The following is a 23,061-nucleotide window of genomic DNA, read 5'->3' as shown; positions in this document are numbered from 1 at the left end:
AATTACATACAATTACAAAGGCCAGGTGCTGGTTTGAAAAATATAGACTATTTTTCATGGGACAACCCTTTTAATCACTGTATAAATGAAACTTTATACAACTTTCTAATATACTTTATGTTTTACTTCCTCACCATTTTCAATATAGTAGTTTGCTGTGAATGGATGTGAGCACCCTAATTTACTGTACATTTACAGACAGGACTCTAGAACAGGCATGCTCAACCTGCGGCCCTCCGGCTGTTGCAAAACTACAACTCCCAGCATGCCCGAACAGCCTACAGCTATCAGCCTACAGCAGGGCATTGTGGGAGTTGTAGTTTTACAACCGCTGGAGGGCCGCAGGTTGAGCATGCCTGCTCTAGAACATAGGTAAAGCTGATGAGAGATGGATATAACGGTTTTCTGGTAGAAGGGACATAGCATTTTCCCAAGTGAGCCCGAGACATAAGTAGTAAGGCCTCATGCGCACGACCGTTGTTTTATTCCGTGTCCGTTGTTCCGTTTTTCTGCGGACCCATTGACTTTCAATGGGTCAGTTGAAAACTCTGCTAATGCACTGTTTGTCATCCGTGTCCGTGATCCGTGGTTCCAGTCCGTCCAAAAAAATATTACCTGTCCTATTTTCGCGGAAAACGGTTTGCGGACCCATTCAAGTCAATGGGACCGCAAAAAACATGGAGGCACACAAGATTGTCATCTGCGTCTGTTTTTTTACTATCATTTGCATGTCAAACCTGTCTTAGATTTTTTTTCAACTTTCCTTTATGTCTGGTGATCCTCCAAAAATAAAGGAAGACACACTGAAACAAAAACGGAAAAACGGAACCCCATTTTTGCGGAACGGAACACAACAACGGTCGTGTGCATGAAGCCTAAGAAACATATGACGATCAACAACACTAACTGACTTACATGTAAAGACTAAGGCCCCTTGCAGACGAGCGTGTCTGGATTAGGTCCGGATGCGTTCAGTGAAAACTGTGCGATTTTGCAAGAAAGTCCATTTAGTTTTGTTTGCGATCCCGTTCAGTTCTGTTTTTTATTGCGTGGGTGCAAAGCGATTTCATGCGTTTTGCACGCGCGTGATAAAAAACTGGATGTTTACAAACAATATCTCTTAGAAACCATCCGTGAAAAACACATCGCATCCACACTTGCTTGCGGATGCAATGCGATTTTCACACAGCTCCATTCACTTCTCTGAAAAATCACAGAATATAGAACATGCTGCGATTTTTACACAACGCACAAGTGATGCGTGAAAACCAACGCACATGTACACAGCCCCATTGAAATGAATGGGTCCGGATTCTGTGCGGGCGCAATGTGTTCACATCATGCATTGCACCCGCGTGGAATAGTCGCTTGTGTCAAAAGGAGCCTAAGGGGCATATTTATTAAGACTGGCGTTAATAAGTTCCTGCGCTGGATCCGCACAGTTATGTAGAGCCTCTTCATAACTTTGGCATATCCACCGTCTCTTCTAAATGTAAGACCGCTTTCGAGCTGTCTTACATTTAGACCATTTTCATACGCCTAAATCAGACATAGAAAATGATGAATGAGACCCGTCCCCTTCTCCGTCCACTTTTTTTTTTTTAGACCTGGCCTATGCAAAGTATGTGGGGAGGAACGATTGCTATAGAGGCCAGTTATCCAGAATGAGGGTTCCTCTGTATGTTTGCTATGAATAATTGGCCCTAAAATCTGACTGTGTAATTAGGGGCATAAGCATTCCTATCGTAGTCATTTCGCTTATTTAAAGGAGTCGCCCCACGAAAATGTTTTTACATTTTCAAACCAGCACCTGGATCTTATTACTTTTGTAATTGCAAGTAATTAAAAATTTGTATTGCGCCACCTGCTGTTTGTTCTTTTCCTTATTTTTCTGTCCACCATGATGAGGTGGACACACATCCTTCAACTGCCACCAGCCATATCTTCTGTTAGAAGCTGTGAGAGAGGGCGAGAGCTGCAGCAGAAAGAACACATTCCCTGAGCTGCCAACTTAAAATAAATCAAGCAGAGCATTGGAATAATTGATGGGAAGATCTCTGGATCCATGCGAGGTGCAGCGCTGGTTCAAGTTTTGATACAAAGAGATGGTTACGTACTAGATGATGTCCGATTTGCATTTTCTTACATTAATCGTGGGACAACCCCTTTAGACAAGGAGTTACAGGAGCTTTCTCTACTAGCATTCATAACCCATCCACAGAATCAAATATTGAAATTTGGATTAATCTCATTTTTTATGACAAACCTTTTCTTTCATTCTTAAAACTTCACTATCTGTTCCATAGTTTCTGGATCCTTCTCCCAAACCACTTTTTTGTTCAGTGCCTTCATAGTCTTTCAGTTTCTTCTTGGCAGTTTTTAAGAGTTTCTTTAGCCTGCTCAGGACAATGCAAGAAAGGTGTCAGTGTATGAATAACCCGTATTTGGATAGCAAATGGTATAGACCACAATGGAACAAAAATAAAAAACACATGGGTAAAGCCCCCACCCCAACAAAAAAAAATAAAAAATAAATTGCTGTAGCTGAAGTTTTAACTCCTAAGACTCAGCGCCATAATAGTTTTTTTGCAGCAAGTAGCTAGTTAACTCTTGATGGTGCCAGTTGTATTTTGTGTAACTGCTTTCTAAAAATAAAATAAAATGTGCAAACTTTTACAAAAAAAATAATTGTTGTCACATACCCAGCCACGTCTTGCTGTAATTTATTACTCCTCTTCATTTCTTGGTCAAATCTTTCTTCTATCGATTTCTTTTGTTCTGCCAATTTCTTCAGTTTCTTTTTCTCAAGTGACAGCTTAGCGACAGATCATATAATATATAAATGATCAAAATCATGAATGAAGCCACCCATATTTAAAGTTTATATCTGCATTAAAGTGTATAGGTGGCCGAGAACGAGATTGAAACGCAGAGTCACTTACTTTTTGTGGTCTCAGTTGTTTTCTCAGGCCTGTTTCACACTTGCGTTGTGGCTTTCCGGTTTTCAGATCCAGCAAAGGATCTCAAAACCAGGCCAAAATGGATCACTTTTGTCCCTATTCATAGTCAATGGGGACAAAACTCATAAGGATGCATTCCGTTCCATTTTGTTGCGTTTTTATTTTGAAGAGACACAAGCTGCAGTTTTTTTTTGGTCTGCGAAACGGAACAAACGGTATCCAGCATGAAAATCAATGTAAGTTTCATTACAGATCCGGTTTGTTCAGTTTAGATTTGATACGACTGGTGGAAACGGATGCATCCGGCTGTATTAAATGACATGGATCTGTTTAATTCCGATTTTTAGATCCTCTGCCGGATCTCAAAACCGGAAAGCCACAGCGCAAGTGTGAAACAGGCCTTAAAACCACTACTGAGCAGTTCCAGCCTGAGCCAAGTGCTGGGGTCCCAAAATTCATGGCTGTCACCACTGCTGACTACACAGTAAAGGATGAAAGCTGCCAACCATCTGCAAGAAGATGGGGGCAGCTGCAGCTCATGAATATTGTGACTCCATTGCTCAGCTTGTACTGGATGTTCTCACCAGTGATTTTTCACAAAAAAATAGTACGTGACCCACCATTTTAGTCAGGGTCTCTGTCCCCAGTTTATGCTGCATACTGCAACTGGTCAAAGGGGGTTTCTTGAACCAAGAAACATATCAAAAGTTGGGAACAAATATACTTTGTTCATACTTGGTAGTTCTGTGCAGTTTCACCATGGCATCTTTTCTTTAAGGAAAAACTAAGTGAACGAGATATTAGAAAAACTCATCCACACTTGGCGAATGCATTGTGTCCAGCTCTGGTTTACTCCAAAACCACCTCATGTCATGTCCTTGGGTATGCATGTTTTTGCACTACTGGCCAATTTGAGGGAGCCCGAAACCATTCATGACTTCACATGTAACATCAATTTCTTAGCAAATAACCTGTTGGGTAACATCATTCTTACCTGGTCAGAATAAGTAGCATTCAATCCTTCAAGCTCTGCCAAGCGGACACCTATTTGTGATCTTGATTTCAGCTCTGCCTCCCAAAGATTTTGGGAGTCTTGTGCATTTTGAGACAAAGCTGATTGTTTATGTACCTAGACCATAAAACACACACAATGAGGTCGTAGTCTAGTAGTAGGAAACATCTATGGCTCACACATTAAAAGTGTAAGAATTATTCATAAAGAAAGGCAGGGATCACTGAAATATTGTAGTTGCAGTTACCTTACTAAACAAGTTTTGTATAAAATGGAACTCAGAAAATGAAATCCAATGCTTAAAAAAGGGGCTGACCCCTTAAAGTGGTTCTCCCGGAAAGCTAAAAATGAAAATACTGAAAAAACATGTTATTATAGAGTTTATTTATAACATGTTTTTTCAGTATTAAATTTTTTTTTTCTTTCTGGAAAACCCCTTTAAGACAACTTATCCCCTATTCACAGGATAGAAGATAAGTGCCTGATCAGCGGGACTCTGACCTCTGGGGCGCCCACTGATCACAAGAATGGGAACCAGTTTTCCACCACTTGAATGGAGACGTAGCCACACAAGCGCACTGCGGCTCCATTCAACTCTATGGGGCTGTCGGAGATAGCAGAACGCTTGTACACTGCTATCCGCCATAGAGATGAATGGACACATGCATGTCATACCCTTCAAACCGGTAGCACAGGGGCCCAATTCTCATGATTAGTGGTGGCCCCAGCATGCAGACTCTTGCTGATCAGACACCTATTCCCTATCCTGTGGAGGGCATAAGTGTCTTAATGGGACAACCCCATTAAAGGGTAGGCTGAACTATTTTTTTAAATTTAAACCCCTCCTGCTATTGGGAAAAAAAAACAAAAACAAACATACTGCCCCCTGTAACCTGCCGCTCTATTCCGGCTGGACAAGTTCACATGCGCCCCATGGTAAATAACTGGCCTCAGTGGTGACGTGTTCCCAAGCAGCACATCACTGCTGGGGGGTCACATGCTGCTTGGGGACATGTACCTGCTGAGGCCAGTTATTGGCTGCAGCGACGCATGTTACCTCTTCCATCTAGAATTTTATAGAGGGGGACTGGAAAATCATTGAAGGCAGTCAGTTAGCTGGAACAGAACGGCATTGAGCAGGTGAGTATGTTTTTTTCCACAAGTACAGCTAGCTGGAGCTGACATTTAAAAAAGTAAAAAAAAGCTGGCCAACCTTTAAGTAAGAAAAAGCTAAAATAATAACTCAAATTCTTACTTTACACATGGACGAAAGAAAATAAATTTGCTGTCTGAACAGACTCAATATACTTCTCAAAAGAATAAACATTCACAATGGTACCTACAAGATTTATCATTCCAAACACCTTCAAAGACAGGCAGTCATTTTTGGAAAAGATTTACATATTGAAATAAATTAGACTAAAATGTGTGTGCATTGAATGGATAGGCAATTTTATAATATAATAAGGCTGACGGAATCAAAAGGTATTCTAAAAAACGGTATGTAGGGCCTTAAAGGCTATGTACACCTTTTGAGTCAATTTTTTATGATTACATTTTAGGCTATATTCACAATCGCGTTTGGTGCGGATCCGTCATGGATCTGCACAGACGGATCCGTTCAGATAATACAACCGTCGGTATCCATTCAGAACAGATCAGTTTGTATTATCTTTAACATAGCCAAGATGGATCTGTCTTGAACACCATTGAAAGTCAAATGGAGGACGGATCCGTTTTCTATTGTGCCAGATTGTGTCATAGTTTCATCAGACGGACACCAAAATGCTGCAAGTAAAGCTAAGCCCGCCCCTTACCCCTCCTCTCTACAATTAGATGGACATGATGACGGGATCGCGCTGTTCTAGCGCGTGCACGGTACGCTGCCTGTTACAGCGTGACGGCCGGACGCGCGTGATCGAACTGTCCGGCGCATCATGTCCATCTAATTGTAGAGAGGAGGGGTAAGGGGCGGGCTTAGCTTTACTTGGAGCAAGGAGGCCGCTGCCCCCTCGACTTCAAACCTGACTCAGAAACAGCGCCAACCGACATTAAAACTGTGTTTTGAAGTATGAAGAAATACAAAGAGGAAAGAAAAACATGATTAGCAACACACTGGGGGATCCTGTAAGGTACTGTGGTTGGTTTACTATGCGTTTTGCAGATGACAGGTTCCCTTTAACAGTTTTTCTAGCTGTGTGACTGGTACTTTAAAGTTCACTTTGCCAATGCCAGTTATCTAATAAACCTTATCTACTAAGAGGTCATAAAAACGTATTTAAGCCACACTCTTATCAGTAAGATAATAACCTAGCTATAATGGGTGTTTATAAGGTCAGAGAGCAGAGATAAGGAGCCCATCAGCTCCCCAGATGACAGAAAAGTCAAACAATCCACAGGCAGCTAGTAGAGCATGTCAGCTCTCTACAGAAAAAGGGATTCCATTCCAATGTTAATAAAGACCAATTGAAAAAAAACAAGTATAATACAATAATTAAAAAAATTGTCCCCAAAGGTGTACATAGCCTTTAAATATGACATTCCTATCTAATTAAAATATATCTATCTAAATAAAATATATCATTTTAACAAGGTTGTGGTCAGTGGGGGTCCACATCTTGAGTCCCTTATCAAACACGAGAATGAAACGGTCACTAATGCCCATCTGACTGCCATGCCCCTTTGGCCGCTGCATGTGATTAATGTAAAGCTATCGACAGTTTATCACCAGGCTTCAGCATTCTGAGTGCTGTTGAGGAAAGCTTTTTGGAGTCTCATGACCCAAATCCCCACTAATCACTTCTGTCTCTGATATATCAGACGTTATGACACACGTTAGACAACAAGAAATTAAAGTGTAGACATTTTTAAAGCGCTTTAAAATGGCCCAAAAAGGACAAATGTTTCACAAAATATGCACAAAAAAGCTGAAGAATTCCCAACTTACCTGCTGGTTTAACTTCTCTTCTAAACCAATTTTTGTTGACTGCAAATTTGTAATCAAATCTTCAAGCCGATTACGCATCTATAGAATTAAGTAAACAAACTGAATTGTGTCCACAAACGTCACCTTTTAAAGAAGTCTGTCAGCAGTTTAGACCCATCAAAGCTGCTGACAGAGCTAGACAACGGAGAAAGCTGTTCAAATGTACCTATGATGATGATGGTCATACCACTTCCATGACTGAGGGAAAACAGGTTTTAATCCACCCCAATCTGCAACTGTCTCTGGCTCACTCTACTGAACACTAACTAGCCAACCCCTTTTCAGTGATGGCTCTAGCTTCCATCTAGGAGACTGCTAGTCATCAATCAAAAGCAGAGGGGAAGGGTTTCTGCAGCACCTACAAAGTTTGTTCACCACAGAGGGCCCCAGACACGGTACAGAGAACAATCCCCATTACGTGAGGCAGATACAATACAGGTGAATGGGAATTACAGAAACACCGTAGCACAGCGAGTAATGCTGTTTCCACATCAAGTCGCCTGCTCGGCTGCTTCCATAGTCCCAACCACATCTAGACTGTATGGGGTTGGGTAGTATTCCTGCTCTGAGATTTGCGTGATGAAACTAGAATTAATGAACCTATTAACTAGACTCTGTCCATGATGGTCTTGCTTATAACACGTGAGATGTGAATAACTTACTGAAACTGATTCATGGAGTTCTTTCTGAAGGCTCTCAATCTGTCCTGCTTGCTGTTTTGCGGTTGCCTCAATTCTGGCATTTTCAATTTCGAGTCTGAAATAAAATTGAAGCTTACTATAATATCAAAATAATATAATATCAGTGAAAACATTGGACTATATTGCAAAAAAAAAAGCACCAGTCTAAGGCTACTTTCACACTTGCGGAAGGACGGATCCGACAAGCTGTTCACCCTGTCGGATCCGTCCTTCCGCTATTTTGCCGTGCCGCCGGACCGCCGCTCCGTCCCCATAGACTATAATGCGGACGGGGCGGAGCTCCAGCGCTGCACGGCAGTGCACGGCGAAAGGCCGTCGGACTAAAAGTTCTGCATGTCCGACTTTTTAGTCCGGCGGCTCTCGCCGTGAACTGCCGTGCTGCGCCGGAGCTCCGCCCCCGTCTCCATTATAGTCAATGGGGACAGATCGGCGGTCCGGCAAAATAGCAGAAGGACGGATCCGACCGGGTGAACAGCTTGTCGGATCCGTCCTTCCGCAAGTGTGAAAGTAGCCTTAAAATACTACACTTGGTGCATACTTACTTTTGAACATGCTCTTCTAGCTGTTTAACTGCTTTGTCAGCCCCGGTGGCTGCAGTAGAAAATTCCTGAACTTTCTGAAATGCAGCTATCAGTTCTCTTTCTTTGTCACCTAATGCATTGTTCAGCTGATGGTTACATCGTTCTGACTGAATAAACTGGTCCTCAAGATCTTGCAGCTTTAAAAAAAATTAAAAATTAATAAATAAAAGTATAGTTAGCACAACTTTTATTAAAATGATTTGTAAACCTAAGTTTCATACCTTAATTCTAAACTTTTCTAGTTCTTTTTGAAGTTGTTGCTTCTCCTCCTCAAGATCATTTCGATAACGAGATGTGACTTCAAGGGAAGCCTCAGACATAGACAACTTCTTCAAAGCATCCGCAAGTTCCTGCTGCAGTTGTCTTATAGTGCTCTAGGAGGAAAACATGAATTTGTGAGCCGATAGCTCTCAGTCATTGAGTAGGACCGCCCACTGGACTCCTAATCACAGAATGTCCATAATCACAAACTACATATTCATCTGCTGAACTTCTCTTACTCTATAACCTGCTCTACGCAGATTGGAAAGCATGTTTTACGCGATAGGTTCCCTTTAAATGGATCTGTTTTTATACAGAACCACCGCCACTCTTCTATATGCCTTATCTGATATTACTTGAGACACACCATGGACAAGAGAATTGCTGGCTGGGGAATAAAATAGACCATTTTTTCTAATCCCATAACCCCATTAATTTTTGAAATCGGAAATTACTGTTACCTCACGTTCCACTTTTTCTGTTTCAAGCTTATAAAGTTGTTCCCTCAGCTCATTAGACTTGGTAATCAAATCCTTGTTTCTCTCGTCCACTATGTCAACTTGTCTTTTAGTGTCAGCCCGCAGCTTATTGTAAATGTCAGTAAAACGATCCTGAACATCACTAACAGTCTTTTCTTTGATGATGCCCCTGTTCTGCACATCTTCTAGCTGCTGACGAAGCTGCATGTTCTCGCTAGTAATCTGGGCCAGTCTCTCATTCATAGACTCTAGCTTCACTGAGTTTTTGTTATTGTGGTCTTTTTCCACCTGAAGACCATGTTCAAGGTCTTTCATTTTGGACTGGGCTTGTGTCAAGTCCCTCTGCGAATTATCTAAAAGAAGGGTTTTATCTTGAAGAGATAACCCTGTCCTATGAAGTTCATTTTCCAAGCCATTTAACTTGGACTCTGCCTTGCTAAGCTTCTGGGACAAGCTGCTTTGGCTTTCACGCAAGTTGGACAACTCGTGAGTTAATTTGTCTTTAGAACGTAACCACTCGTCGCGTTCTCTTTGTAATGTGCGCTCAGTGTCAGTTTTTAAAGCTTGACTTCTTTCAAGATCCTGTATAGTAGAGTTCAGTCGAGAACGTACTGCCTCCAGTTCAGTTTCCAGCCTTTCTTTGCTTTGCTTCTCGTGCTCGACTTTCGAGCACATCATGGCTGCCTCGGTCTTCAGTGCATTGAGCTGTCCATTGTAGTGAATCACAGTTTGGGTTAAGGTTTCCTCATTCATTTTAAGATCTTTTCTTAGATCTTCAATTTTTTCTTTTAACATTTCATTCTCATCCATATATCTGCTCTCCTCTTCTTGATAACGAGAACGCATATTATCCATTTCAACTTTAAGAGTGGTCACTTCCTCTTGTAAGGTTACATTTCTCATAGCTAGATCTTTTTCCTTCTCATTTGTTTCGGGAGACTGGCCGAGTATCTGCTGACAAAAGTAAATGACAGAATTCTGTCAGTGTACTGTATGACACAGAACAACTGTAATCTGGATTGCTCAGAAAAAAAGACAATTCTGCCAGTGTAAGCAAAACTGTGATTGATGTCACTTGTGTTCAGTTTGTAAATTACAACTAATACAGCAGTTAACAAGAAATCTGTTCTATTCCTTCAAAGCTTTTGCATAATATGGCAAAGAAAAAACCCTTATTCCAGCAAATTATAAATCACACATTGTACATATGAAATATAGGTCCAAAAGCATGAACACTGATATTAATAAAGGTGACAGGCAAATGTCCAATTCTAAATGGCATCATCTAAAAGAATGCAACTAAACTAATATTTCTGCAAAATTTTTGGTCATAACTATTAAAAGGTTAATCCTCTGGAAGTAAAACATACATGACTTCTTAGAGGAAACAACAGTCATCACTATGGCGAAGTGCGCTTAAGTTTCTTTATGCTTCGAGTCAACATATCTGGTCCAGATGATCATTTTCAAGGTGATGCCATAGCGCTTTTCCCTAGTATGGCTACACATACTTTGAATCTGTGTTGTGCAACCGAAATTTCACCCACAGTGACACAACGTCTCATTGGAGCCACTGGTCAAAGCGAGCACACAATGTTACATCACTGTTAATGAAACATCATGGAGCTGAGGAACAAAAATAAGTTTTTAGACCCCCTTTCTTTATTAAAAGGGGTTCTGCACTTTGTTTAAACTTATAATCTATCCTCTGGACTGGGACCCCCACCGATCAGCTGTTTGAGAAGGCAGCAGCGGCGCGGCCTTCTCACTGTTTACCGCTGGCCGAGTGACGTCACGACTAGTATCACTGGCCTAAATGTGTTGGAATTGATTTTGCCATTATAGAAATTAAAGAAATACAAGATTGAGTTTCATATAATAATGGATTAGCAAATTAATAGAGTACCTCGTCGTGTTTAGTCTTCATTTTTTTGGCTTCTTCCTCTGCGTTCTTTTTCTTTAGATTATTTAAAGCACTTTCATTAAGTACTCTGGCATTGAGTTCTTGTGCATATAACCGCTGTGCTTCAGTTCGTTCATCTTCAACCTTTAAAATAAAGGACAGTTTATCAATAGTTAAGTTCTGGAAAAGGGAGTCTCACCATAGAAAAATAACTGTTAAAGGGGTTTTCCTATCTTCCTGGTTCAGGGCTGCCACTGGTCTGCAGCCTTAAACTTCCTGACTGATATGGTGGCGGGGAATTAAAGGCTATGTACACCTCAGGAGGCAATTTTCTTAAAATTCCATTTTACTCATTTTGGGCTAAAAACTATTTTTTCAATTGGTCTTTTTAAAAATATTGTGCCGTTCAGTCACAAAGAGTTCACTGTCTAGCTGTGTGAATCGTACTTTCACCTGCTCACTGCTGCAGATGCGACTGAGAGCAGGTAAACAATGAAGAGGAGGCAGCGCTGGCACGGTGCCCGCCTTCTCTTCAAACAGCTAATCGGCGGGGGTGCCAGGTGTCGGATCCCAGCCAATCTGATATTGATGACCTATCCTGAGGATAGGTCATCAATAAAAATAACTTGGACAACCCCTTTAAGCCACATTCTTATCAATAAGATAAGAACTGAGCTTTAATGAGTTTTTATGATGTCAGAGAGCAGAGATAAGGAGCCCATTAAGATTAGCTGGCTTATGGAAAAGAGATACCGTAATTCAGATCCCTCTATTAGAGCATCTCAGCCCTGTACAGAAAAAGGGTTCCATATTTGTAACGGCTGTTTCACACGAGCGAGGGCGTTGCGGGAATCAAGCTCAGTGTGTCAGTGTTATCCTTTGCTCTGGACTTGCAGGAGCGCACAGTATTATAAATCATGATAATGCCATGTGTCTCTGCATGGCCTTTTTTCCACAGAATCATAGTGACATAAAGCCATCAATATGATTCTGTAGAAATAAGGCCATGCAGAGACACATAGCATTATAAATCATGATAATGCCGTGCGCTCCTGCAAGTCCAGAGCGGAGGATCACACTCGCACACGGAGCGCGATTCCCGCAATGGACTCGCTCGTGTGAAACAGCCCTAATAAAGACCAATTTAAAAAAAGATTTTTTTTTAGCTCAAGAAGGGTACAATGCAATATTTAAAAATAACTGCCCCCAAAAGGTGTACATAGTCTTTAATCCCTTAGCATAACCCCCCCACCCCCCTCCCAGAGGCCGTCATTGAAGTAATTTCTCCCCAGCCCTGTCCTCGCCAACCTCAGCTCCCAGGCGAGTAAGCATTCCTCGGAGTTGTACTACGCAACCTGTACTACTACGTCTACAGCGCATGTTCCTGAAGCTGTTCTACATAAACTACACAGGTTGACTGGGACAGGAGCTGATGCACATGTGTGTCTGTGTGCTTTCCTGGCCCTATCAGAAGCAGGAACACGATTCCAGGAAAATAGAAGCATGTTCCATGTGGAGCTCTGGCTGCATAGAAGTCAATGGTGCTTGTGTGAAAAATGCATGGTATTCAGATGCAATGCATTTTCACTGATCGTTGCTAAGAGATGTAGATTGCCATACTGAATACAAGTGTAGATAAAACTGGTTAAACTTGTATACAAAACCATCAGTTTTTTCCTGAACAGATTCTGACACAATCCGTATCGTTTGTGTGAAAGCAGCCTTACAGAAGTTTAAGTATGAACTACAGTACATGCTAGCAGATGGTATTCCTTTTTCTGACAGCGATACGAAGTTCTACCCTTTGCACCGTGTCATTTGATGGAGTTTTTCCTTCTAATGACAGGTCTCAAAAAAGCACAAATTAAAAACAATTACCTGGATGATCAAAATCGCTGTATGGACAATACCTGCTTCATATTGTTCTTCAGGCTCCTCATTTCAAGTTCTAAATTTCTTAAGGTCAATTCGAGGTGTTGTTTCTCCTCCATCTCCTTACAACAGTGATCCTCCTTCTTTCTTAGTTGTTCTTTGCTCTTATCATACAGCATTTCTGCACTCTTTCTTTTTTCTTCCTCTTGCTTAAGGGTAAGCCTAAAAAAAACAAGGTATGTTAAGGGAAAATGTGTGTGCTCCAGTTGCGATAACCAATTGAATGGAGGCACTGCTATAATTACTGTAAGGGAGGTGTTTTCTGTATCTACCAAGAGGGCAAAAGCTGCAGAAGCACCCTCCTCTTGTTGGGTAGACCTGGTCAGCAACATTAACGTTAATTTAAAAATATGTAGTCTCAAGATTAGTAACTTTTATGCAAAGGAATGTTTTCAATGCTCAAAAGGAGTTTCCAGGATAAGTCATTAGTATCTGATCAGTGGGGGTCCGACAGGCGAGACCCCCCCTGCAATCAGCTGTTTGACAAGGCACTGGAACTGCTGTGAGCACCATGGCCTTCTCCATGCTTACCAAGCACAGTGCTTTACATGGTGTAGTGGCTGTGCTTTGTATTGTGCAAAGCCCCATTCACTTCTATGGTGCCGAGCTGTGCCTAGGCCACGTGACCGTTGAACGTGTCATCACTGGCCTAGGAAAAGCTGAGAGAAGGCTGCGGCAATACTGCTAGCACAGTTGCCTTCACAAACAGCTGATTGGCGGGGGACCCAGGTGTCGGACTCCCACCGATCAGATATTAAGGATAGGTCACCAGTATTAAGGTCTCGGAAAAACCCTTTAACCCCTTCAAGACCAAACCAGTTTTCACCATAAGGACAAAGCCACATTTTGCAAATCTTATATGTTTCACTTTATGTGGTAATATCTCTGGAACGCTTTTACATATATAAGAGATTCGGAGACTGTTTTCTCGTGACATATTGTACTTCATGTTAGTGGTAAATTTGAGTCAATACGTTTAATCTTTATTTATAAAAAAAATCCCAAATTTACTGAAAATTTTGAAAAATTCACAATTTTTTAAATTTGAATGTCTCTGCTTTTAAAGCAGATTGTGATACCTCATAAAATAGTTGTTACTGCACATTATCCAGATGTCTACTTCATGTTGGCATCATTTTGTAAATGTCATTTTATTTTTTTAGGACGTTAAAAGGCTTAGAATTTTAGAAGCAATTCTTAACATTTTTAAGAAAATTTCCAAAACCCACTTTTTAAAGGACCACTTCAGTTATGAAGTCACTTTGTGAGGCTTACATAATAGAAACCACCCATAAATTACACCATTTTAGAAACTACACCCTTCGAGGTATTCAAAACTGATTTTACAAACTTTGTTAACCCTTTAGGTGTTACACAAGAATAAAAGGAACATGGAGGTGAAATTTCAAAATTTCACTTTATTTTTGCAGATTTTCCATTTTATTCTAGTTTTCCCTGTAACATGGCAAGGTTTAACAGCCAAAGAAAACTCAATATTTATTACCCTCATTCTGCAGTTTACAGAAACACCCCATATATAGTTGTAAACTGCTGTACGGGCACATGGCAGGGTGCAGAGGGAAAGGAGCGCCATATGAGTTTTGGAGGGCAGATTTCACTGGGATAATTTTAAGTTGCCATGTCACATTTGAAGACCCCCTTATGCACCCCTAGGGTAGAAACTCACAAAAAGTGACCCCATTTTGTGAACTACGGGATGACGTGACAGTTTTATTGGTACTATTTTTGGGGTACATATCATTTTTGATTGCTCGATATTACGCTTTTGTGAGGCAAGGTTTGTTTTTTTACGGAGTTCTCCTGACAGGATAGATGATGTGTTGCTTTTACCAAATATGTGTATTTTTTTTTTTGTTTTTTGTTGTTTCAGTTTTACAGAAAGCATTTTTTTTAAAACAAAAATAATGTTTTTGTGTCTTCATTTTCAGAAAGCTACATTTCTTTTTTTCTGCCGATAGTCTTGTGCAGGGGCTTTTTTTGTGCAAGAAAAGCTGACATTTTTATTGGTACAATTTTTGGGTACATGATTTTTTTTTATAATTTAATGGCTATTTTGGCACAGTTTTTTTTTTTTTAACAGTGTTCAACTGAGGGGGTAGATAATGTTATAATTTTATAGAGCAGGTTTTTACGGACGCGGCAATACCCAATATGTCTTTTTTTTTCATTCATTTCTTGCAGGAAGAGATGACGGTTTGATTGGTACTATTTTGGGTTGCATATGACTTTGTTCACTTGGTATTACACTTTTTGTGATAAAAGGTGACCAAAAAATTGCATTTTTTGCAGTTTTTATTTTTTATGGTGTTCACCTTAGGGGGCAAGTCATATAATATTTTTATACAGCAAGGTCATTACGGACGTGGAGATACCTACTATGTCATTTTTTTAAATTTTATTTCAGTTTTACACTATAAAAGCATTTTTGAAGGAAAAAAAAATCATGTTTTAGTGCATTTTTTTTTATCGTTTGAGCGACTGTCCTATGTAGGGGCTAATTTTTTGCGGGAAAAGATGACGGTTTGATTGGTACTATATTGGGGTACATATGTCTTTGATCGATTGGAATTACACTTTTTGTGATTTATGGTGACAAAAAAATTGCTTTTTTGGTAAAGTTTTTTTTTTATGGTGTTCATCTGAGGGGTTAGGCCATGTAATATTTTTATAGAGCTGGTTGTTATGGACATGGCAATACCTAATATGTATACTTTTTAAAAAAGGTTTTTTTTTTTTTTACAGCGTTCACCTGAGGGGATAGATCATGTGATAGTTTTATAGAGCAGATGATTACGGACGCGGTGATACCCAATGTCTACTTTGTTTACATTTATTTCAGTTTTACACAATAAAAAGCATTTTTGAAGAAAAATAAATCATGTTTTAGTGTCTCCATTTTCTGAAAGCCATGTTTTTTTAAAATCTTTTGGGCGATTGTCTTAGGTAGTATCTCATTTTTTGCGGGAAGAGATGACGGTTTGATTAGTACTATTTTGGGGTACATATGTCTTTTTTTTTTGTTGAACAATAGTTTTTATTGAGAAAATTATTTAACAGAATGTATAATTCTGGTTAAAGTACAATACAATTAAAATATACAACATACACGTATTCCAGATAGGATGTCACATGTTATATAGTACGTGGAGTAAGGAATAATGAGACTCTTGCCCAATAATCTGAGAGGAATAATTAAGGAGGAGAATTAAGGGAAGGGGAAGTGGGGAGGCAGGGGGAAGGGGTGGTAGAAATTATAATTATCCACGGATATGTGAATAAAGGGTGGTATAATGTAGTTCCTTATATAGGGGTACCTTATTTATTTTCTTTTATAGGAGTCAGCAGAAATATTACAGTTTTTGTTGTCTAACCAGGCTTTCCATCTGTGATGAAACGTAGATTTGTTATTGCTCGTGGAAGACCATATATCCTCAAACCAGCATTTTTTTGTCTAATTCTCTAGTAATTCTCTAGATTGATGGAAAAAAAAAATCTTTCCAGTTTCCAGTATGAAGCTATTTTGTTACGGGTAACTATAAACCAATGTATAAATGATTGATCTGTAATGAGCAGTAAAGTCATTGATTCCTATGTAAAGTAATGCTAGCTCTGGGGAGGGTGTAATCGTATACATACAAATTTTTTACATCAGTTCAAAGGTTTGATTCCATAGATGCTTTACAGAAGAACATTCCCACCACATGTTAATATAGCTAGCTAAGGAAGTCTGGCATCTCCAACACATAGGAGAGAATTCTGGAAAGATTTTTTTTAGATATTGAGGAGTTTTGTACCATCTATATAGAATTTTTCTCGCACCCTCCAGGTGACCTGCACATCTGTGATCTTAGGGGATTGGAGCAAATGTCTAATTTGCAAAAATTTATAGAAGTCCTTATTAGGAATGTCATATTTTTGTTTTAGGTAAGCAAAGTCTATAAAAATTTTATTATGCCAAAATTGGGAGATAGTAGATATCCCCAGTTTTTCCCAATGATTAATGGGTGAATTCCCTAAATAATTTTTTCTATGAGTACCCACTTTTTGGTTGGATCCTGTGAAATTAGAAGTCTTAATGGATCTATAATAACAGCTTTATAAAATAGTGAGAAAAAGACAGAAAATTTAAGTTTCTGTCACCAGATTTAACCCTATTAAGCTAGCTGACATTAGCGATGTGCTAACGTCAGCTAAACCTAACTAGCCTATTCCTACTTTTATCTATGCCCCCGTTACGCTACAAATCTAACTTGTATAATATGCTAATTAGCCTCTAGGAGGCAGGGGGGCGTTGTTCCTGCTCCTAGAGGCGCAGTTCTCCCACCTTTGTTGTCTCCCTCCAAGTCCTGATTGACAGGGCCATGCAGCGATCGCATCCGTCTGCCAGCCTTGTGCTCTGGTGCAGGTGCAGTGAGGAAGTTGGCAGCCTGCGAATGTCTTTCCCTCACCGTGCCTGCGCCGAATGGCGCGAGATTTCACCAGGACACAGGGCTGCCAGGGCCCCCCCCACCCCTCCTAGAGGCTAATTAGCATATTATAAAAAGTTAGATTTCTGGAGTAACGGGGGTATAAAAAAAAGTAGGAATAGGCTAGTTAGGTTTAGCTGACATTAGCACATCGCTAATGTCAGCTAGCTTAATAGGGTTAAATATGGTGACAGAATCCCTTTAAGTCCTCCAAGGGCTAAAGGTTTATATAGTATGGAAGACTTAACTCTCGATTTGATCCTGCCCCATATGTGATGGTTTAATAGGGTTTGCAATTTTTGTAGGTAATTGTTGGATAGAGAGATAGGAACATTACGCATCATATAAAGTATCTTAGAAAGAACAACCATTTTTATTTATTGCCGTCATTTTGCCCAACCATGAAAGGGAATGAAGATTAAGGGTATTTATATAAGTCTTGATTTCTTCATAGAAGGGGGTATAATTAACTTCAAATAATTTGTTGGAGGGATATGCTAGTTTAATTCCTAAGAAACATAGGGCACTAGTTTCCCAAGAAAAACCATAAGTGTTAGAGATTTTCTTTTAAAGTGGGGCTTGATAGGCCTGAATTAAGCATTTGGGACTTATTTATATTGACTTTGTAATATGATGCACGGCTAAATTTATCTATAATATTATTAATGGCTGTACGTGATGTTAATGGGTTTGAGGTAATAATGAGGATGTCGTCCACAAATAGGCCTATGCGATGGTCTTGAGAACCTACAGTTATTTCTTTAATATGGGGAGAGGATCTGATATGTTCAGCAAATGGTTCCATTGATAAAGCAAAGATTAGCGGTGACATAGGGCAGCCTTGCCTGGTTCCATTTTTTATATTAAATGGTTTAGATAGAAATCCTGATGAGTATACTGCTGCACTCGGGTTAGAATATAGTGCCATTACAGCTGAGAGAAAGAAGCCAGAAAATCCAAATTTGCATACAATGAGAGAAGCAGAGAAGGCGTTCAAGATTGATATGCCACATCCATCAGGTTGATAAATCTCCTAGTCCCATCAGAAGATTGTCTATTTTGAGTGAACCCAATTTGGTCGCTATTAATAAGGGAAGCTAGTATATTTACTATTCTACCAGCTAGGATTTTAGCATAAATTTTTTAAATCTTGGGGGATTTCGCCTTGGGTAGCCAGTAAGTTGAAAGTCCTAACTAAGTAAGGGGTTAGTATTGTGAAAAATGTTTTGTAGTATTCGTTGGATAGGCCACCTAGGCCAAGTGTTTTGTTAGATTTCAATTTATGGATAGTTTTTAGTATTTTTGCGGTCGTTATTTTATAGTTAATTTCTTGGCATTGTTGAGGAGACAGTGAGGGTAGGGAAATCTCATCCAGGAATTTATTAATGAGGGACAGATTTGGTTGGATAGCATTTTGGGAAGTTTCTAAATTATATGGTACTGCATAATATTTGGCAAATACTTCTGAAATTAATTTGGGATTATTTTATTTTTGTCGAATAAAAAGGGAATTTTGGTTTTAGCCCCTCTCTTTTTAATTCTATTACCTAAAAGTTTGGAAGCTTTGTTGCGTTGCTAATAATGATCTGATGCAAGTTTCCTTAAGTGAAGTTCATATCTACTGTGTAAAAGTAAATATAATTGCGGTCTGGCTTTTTTATAGCTTGTCCCCCATCACTGGGTTAAGAGAGTCTTTGTATTTTTTTTTTCTAAATCATGGATAGATGAAAGAAGGGAATAGGTAGTTTCTTGTCTGATTTTCTTTTGGATAGCCGCATGTCTTAGGAAGTGACCCCTAATAAATGCCTTATGAGCATTCCATAGTGTGGAGTCCATGACTGAGCCATTATCATTTAAAAGTATTCTTTCAAGGTCTTAATAGAATCTGTATGGATTGAAGCTATTTGAAGTAAGGAGTTATTTAATCTCCATGGGGAATAAATTGTGTTATTAAATTGCTCACTTATTCTAAGAATTATGGGAGCATCATCAGACCAAGTAATATTCAAAATGTCAGATGATAAAATCTTTTGGAGTAGCCATTTATCTGTAATGGATAAATCAATACGAGAAAAGGAGTTATGGGGATAAAAAAATAAAAAAAATTTGTATAATCCTTTTTATTAGTGTGAAAGGAACGCCAAGTGTCGAAAAGGCCTTCGCTGAACAAAAATTCTTGCAGAGTGGGTTGTTTTTTTAGAATGGTAAGGGGGGTTTGATCTATCAAAAAAATGGGTCTCGGCAAATGTTGAAGTCGCCACAGATCAATAGTGACCCTTGTTTGATGTCTTGAGCTTGTTTAATGAAACCTTAATTGATGGTTATTAGGAGCATATAGATTGGTTATAGTGAATAAAGAGTTGTTGATGGACCATACTATTATTATGTATCTGCCATCTTTGTCTATAACTGTGTCATGACATTGGAAGGAAACAGTTTTTAACACCTATTGCAACCCCAACTTTCTTATGTATAGCATGAGCGAAAAATAGATGAGGGAAAGACGGGTGATGTAGCCTGTGTGGGTCAGATGCATTTAGGTGAGATTCCTGGATGCATATGATGTTACATCTTTGTTTCCCAATTTCTGTCCAAAGAGTTGATCTTTTAAAAGGGGTTATTCAGACCCCTTACATTTAAAGACATTTGGAAATAAATTAAAACTCATTGTGTATGTAATTAGAACATACGGTATAGAGCATTATATAAAGACCTATGAAACAACCAATATATCCATGGATACTGACTTGGTGAAGTAGATATATTGATAAGTGTCCAATTATGTGGAAGAGTTCTCTGGTACAGTGCAGCATAATGATATCCAACGAAGGATAACCTATTAAAACAAATAAAAGAAAAAAAGAAAAAAAAAGAACAGCAAACTGGGACCCAGAGTCTGATCATTTGGTCAATTTGACACTTAGGAGGTAAAACGTAGGTTTGGATTAGGGAGCGGTAGACATGAGATTATAGGATGTGTCTAATGTGGATACTTGTGTTCAATATAATGAAAAATTTCAAAGAGGATGTCAGCCATGAGAATGAGGTGAAGATGGTCCTACTTTTGTCCACTCTTGGGTTAGTGAAGTTGGTGTCTTTCTTGGAGGGGAGTCTGAAGGAGTCCCTTCTTTGATTTTGTTTTCCTCTTGAGGTAAAGTGATTTTCCATTTACGAAGCGCTTCTGCAGCCTCAGATGGAGATGAAAGGATAGGAGTTGAATTCTTATAGCGGACAATTAGTTTGACTGGATAGCCCCATTTATAAGGCACTTTCTCACTGGAGAAAGATCTGTATATAGAGCCACGTCTTGAAATCTCTCTGAAATGGCTTGTTTGTTTTGGGCTGCTTTCATCACTGCTTCTTTTAGGTAAAAAGAAATGAATTCTTGCAAGAACATCTCTGGGCACTGAAGCTGGTAAGGCTTAGGGACTCTATGTGCCCTGTCAATTATTAGCTCAAGATTGGGCGTCTCTGGTAGATTTGCCACTATTAAATCTGTGAATCTTGTACATTTTCTGGGATGTTTCTAAATCTCATATTGTTCCGCCTGGAGCGGTCCTCCAGGTCCGCAATTTTTAATTTAATGACTGCTAGCTCATCTTCTACCACATTGTGGCCATCTACAAGAGTATTGTGGGCTGATACATATTCCTCCAAATGAGCTGTACGCTCCCCTATTGATATTAGATCTGTATGGATGGTGGAGATGGTGTCTCTAAAGTCTCTTTGAATGGATTCTTTGAGATCTTTAAACATATTTTGCATGATGCTCAAAGAGATATTCAGACTATTCTGATCTTAGTAAGTCCCGCTTTTTTCTGGGGATAGCGAGGTAACATCAGTACTCACCACCACTTTGGATCTGCTATTATGTTTCTTGGAAAGTGTACCTTCGGGAGACATTTTCAGTGAATAGGAGCAGGAAGAATCTGCTGAAGAGAGATGTGCGCCATCCGACTGGCGGGAAAAGTCATCATCTTGGGTGAGTCCAGGCGCAGGGGGAAGAAAGCCGTAATTTTTTTAGGGCTTGCGCCTTTCTCTCTTCTTCTCGCCATCATCAGAGGGCTAAGAAGGTTTGATTAGAGCAGGGGAGATCTTGGGACAATATAAAGAGTCTCTCTTTGGGATATGCTTTGAGCCACTATGATCCACAAGGCATGGAGCTCACAGCTTACACGTCTGCCTCTCCCGGCATCCGGCCACGCCGCGATATGTCTTTTTGATCGCTTGGAATTACACTTTTTGTGATTTAAGGTGACAAAAAAAATTGCACGTTGTTACGGACGCGGCGATAACCAATATGTCTGATTTTTATTTATTCGTTTTTTTTAAATACTATTTTATGGTGAGGGGGCTTTCCAATTTTTTTATTATAAAACCCCCCCACATTTTTCCACTTTTTTAAAAACTTTTTATATTTGTCCCACTGTGGGACTTCACGTTTTCAGGGTTTAATCCCCGTTTCAATTCAGTACAATCCGTATTGTACTGAATTGAATGGCCAGCGTCTTACACAGTAAGACGCTGACAGTTGCCTAGGAAACCTAGCCCTCAGGCTGGATCTCCTGGGCTTCCGTAGTTGGCAGGCCCCGATGTCTGTGTAAGGCATCGGGGCTGCCATGGCAACCATGGGCCCCCTGTCAGCGGGGGGCCGATGGAGTCAGAGGAAGCACCCTCCCTCTGTAAACCCCGCACGTGCCGTGGTCAGCGCTGACCGCGGCATGTAAAAGGGTTAATACGCCGGCATCACCGCATACAGCGATCTAGGCGGATGCAGCAGGGACCCCGGCTATCATTAACAGCCGGGCCCGTGCTGCGGATTGGGGCGGGTGCAGCTCCTGTACCCGCCCGATCACATCACGTACATGCACATGAGGATGCGGCAAGAAACCACATTCCCTCATGTACATGTACGAGGAAAAACTATTATTACAAAAAGTTAAACGTAACAAAGTCCAATGTGTTGGCTATGTCTGATTAGACTCGTATCACCTTGACTATGTCACACACTAGAGAATTTTTTTTATATTATAAGAGTACCGGTATTTTGTCTCCACTCGTCAAAATTAGGACCCCACTGATACAAGTACTGAGAACAGTAATAAAGAATAAACCATTTGTGCTCTATCTTTTAGCAGATGGATAAAATAATATTCAAACCTTAGATTGTTTAGGTCACTCTCCCATTCTACTTTGTGATGTTCTAACAAAAACTTGAGTTCTCTGTTTTCTTCCATAATTTGTTGCATTTCTTTTCGTTCTCTGCGCAATTTCTTTACTTCACGTGACAGGAGTGCACGGCGTCCCTTTTCTTTTTCTATTACTCGTTCATACTCGTGTAGAATATTTTGGATTTTCAAAGATGTCAAGGAATCTGAAACAAAATGAATATATTTCATTTCTTTTTCTATTCCTGAACTATTTCTGCAGTGTGGCCAGAACATGTTATCCTGCTCAAAGAGGTTACTACCATTAAGGAATTATTGCCATTAAGGGGTGCATTTTATCTGCAGCAATGATTACATGTCAAAGCAAACAGCCACATGAATACCAGGATCCAAGGTTTCCCAGAAAAACACACTTTCTTCACCAGCTTCTTGTCATAGTGCATCCTGGTACCATCTCTTCCCCAGGTAAGCGATACACAAGGTTGCCCAAATGAGGTAAAAGAACATGATTTATCAGACTAGTCCACCCTCTTCCATTACTCAATGGTCCAGTTGTGATGCTCACATGCCCAATGTAGGCGCTTTCAGCAG

General features: G+C 39.9%; 1 protein-coding gene across 4 annotated transcripts in view; it reads right to left on the bottom strand.

The window, feature by feature from the left end:
• The window catches only part of ANKRD26 (ankyrin repeat domain 26), a 94,247-nt gene that overhangs the window by 8,734 nt on the left and 62,452 nt on the right, over window positions 1-23,061 (bottom strand). For 3 of the 4 annotated variants that reach the window (XM_044280287.1, XM_044280289.1, XM_044280290.1), the window contains 11 exons: window positions 22,463-22,676; window positions 12,794-12,977; window positions 10,887-11,027; window positions 8,963-9,934; window positions 8,462-8,614; window positions 8,202-8,377; window positions 7,621-7,714; window positions 6,920-6,997; window positions 3,955-4,089; window positions 2,703-2,815; window positions 2,267-2,396 (listed from right to left, as the gene is read on the bottom strand). In XM_044280287.1, the coding sequence (XP_044136222.1) occupies window positions 2,267-2,396; window positions 2,703-2,815; window positions 3,955-4,089; window positions 6,920-6,997; window positions 7,621-7,714; window positions 8,202-8,377; window positions 8,462-8,614; window positions 8,963-9,934; window positions 10,887-11,027; window positions 12,794-12,977; window positions 22,463-22,676 (2,390 nt within the window). The remainder of the gene's footprint in view (window positions 1-2,266; window positions 2,397-2,702; window positions 2,816-3,954; window positions 4,090-6,919; window positions 6,998-7,620; window positions 7,715-8,201; window positions 8,378-8,461; window positions 8,615-8,962; window positions 9,935-10,886; window positions 11,028-12,793; window positions 12,978-22,462; window positions 22,677-23,061) is intronic. The other variant, XM_044280288.1, reaches the window with a different exon arrangement.

Source organism: Bufo gargarizans, chromosome 2 (assembly GCF_014858855.1).
Source record: "Bufo gargarizans isolate SCDJY-AF-19 chromosome 2, ASM1485885v1, whole genome shotgun sequence".
NCBI lineage: Eukaryota > Metazoa > Chordata > Amphibia > Anura > Bufonidae > Bufo > Bufo gargarizans.
This window is presented reverse-complemented; position numbering and strand designations above follow the sequence as displayed.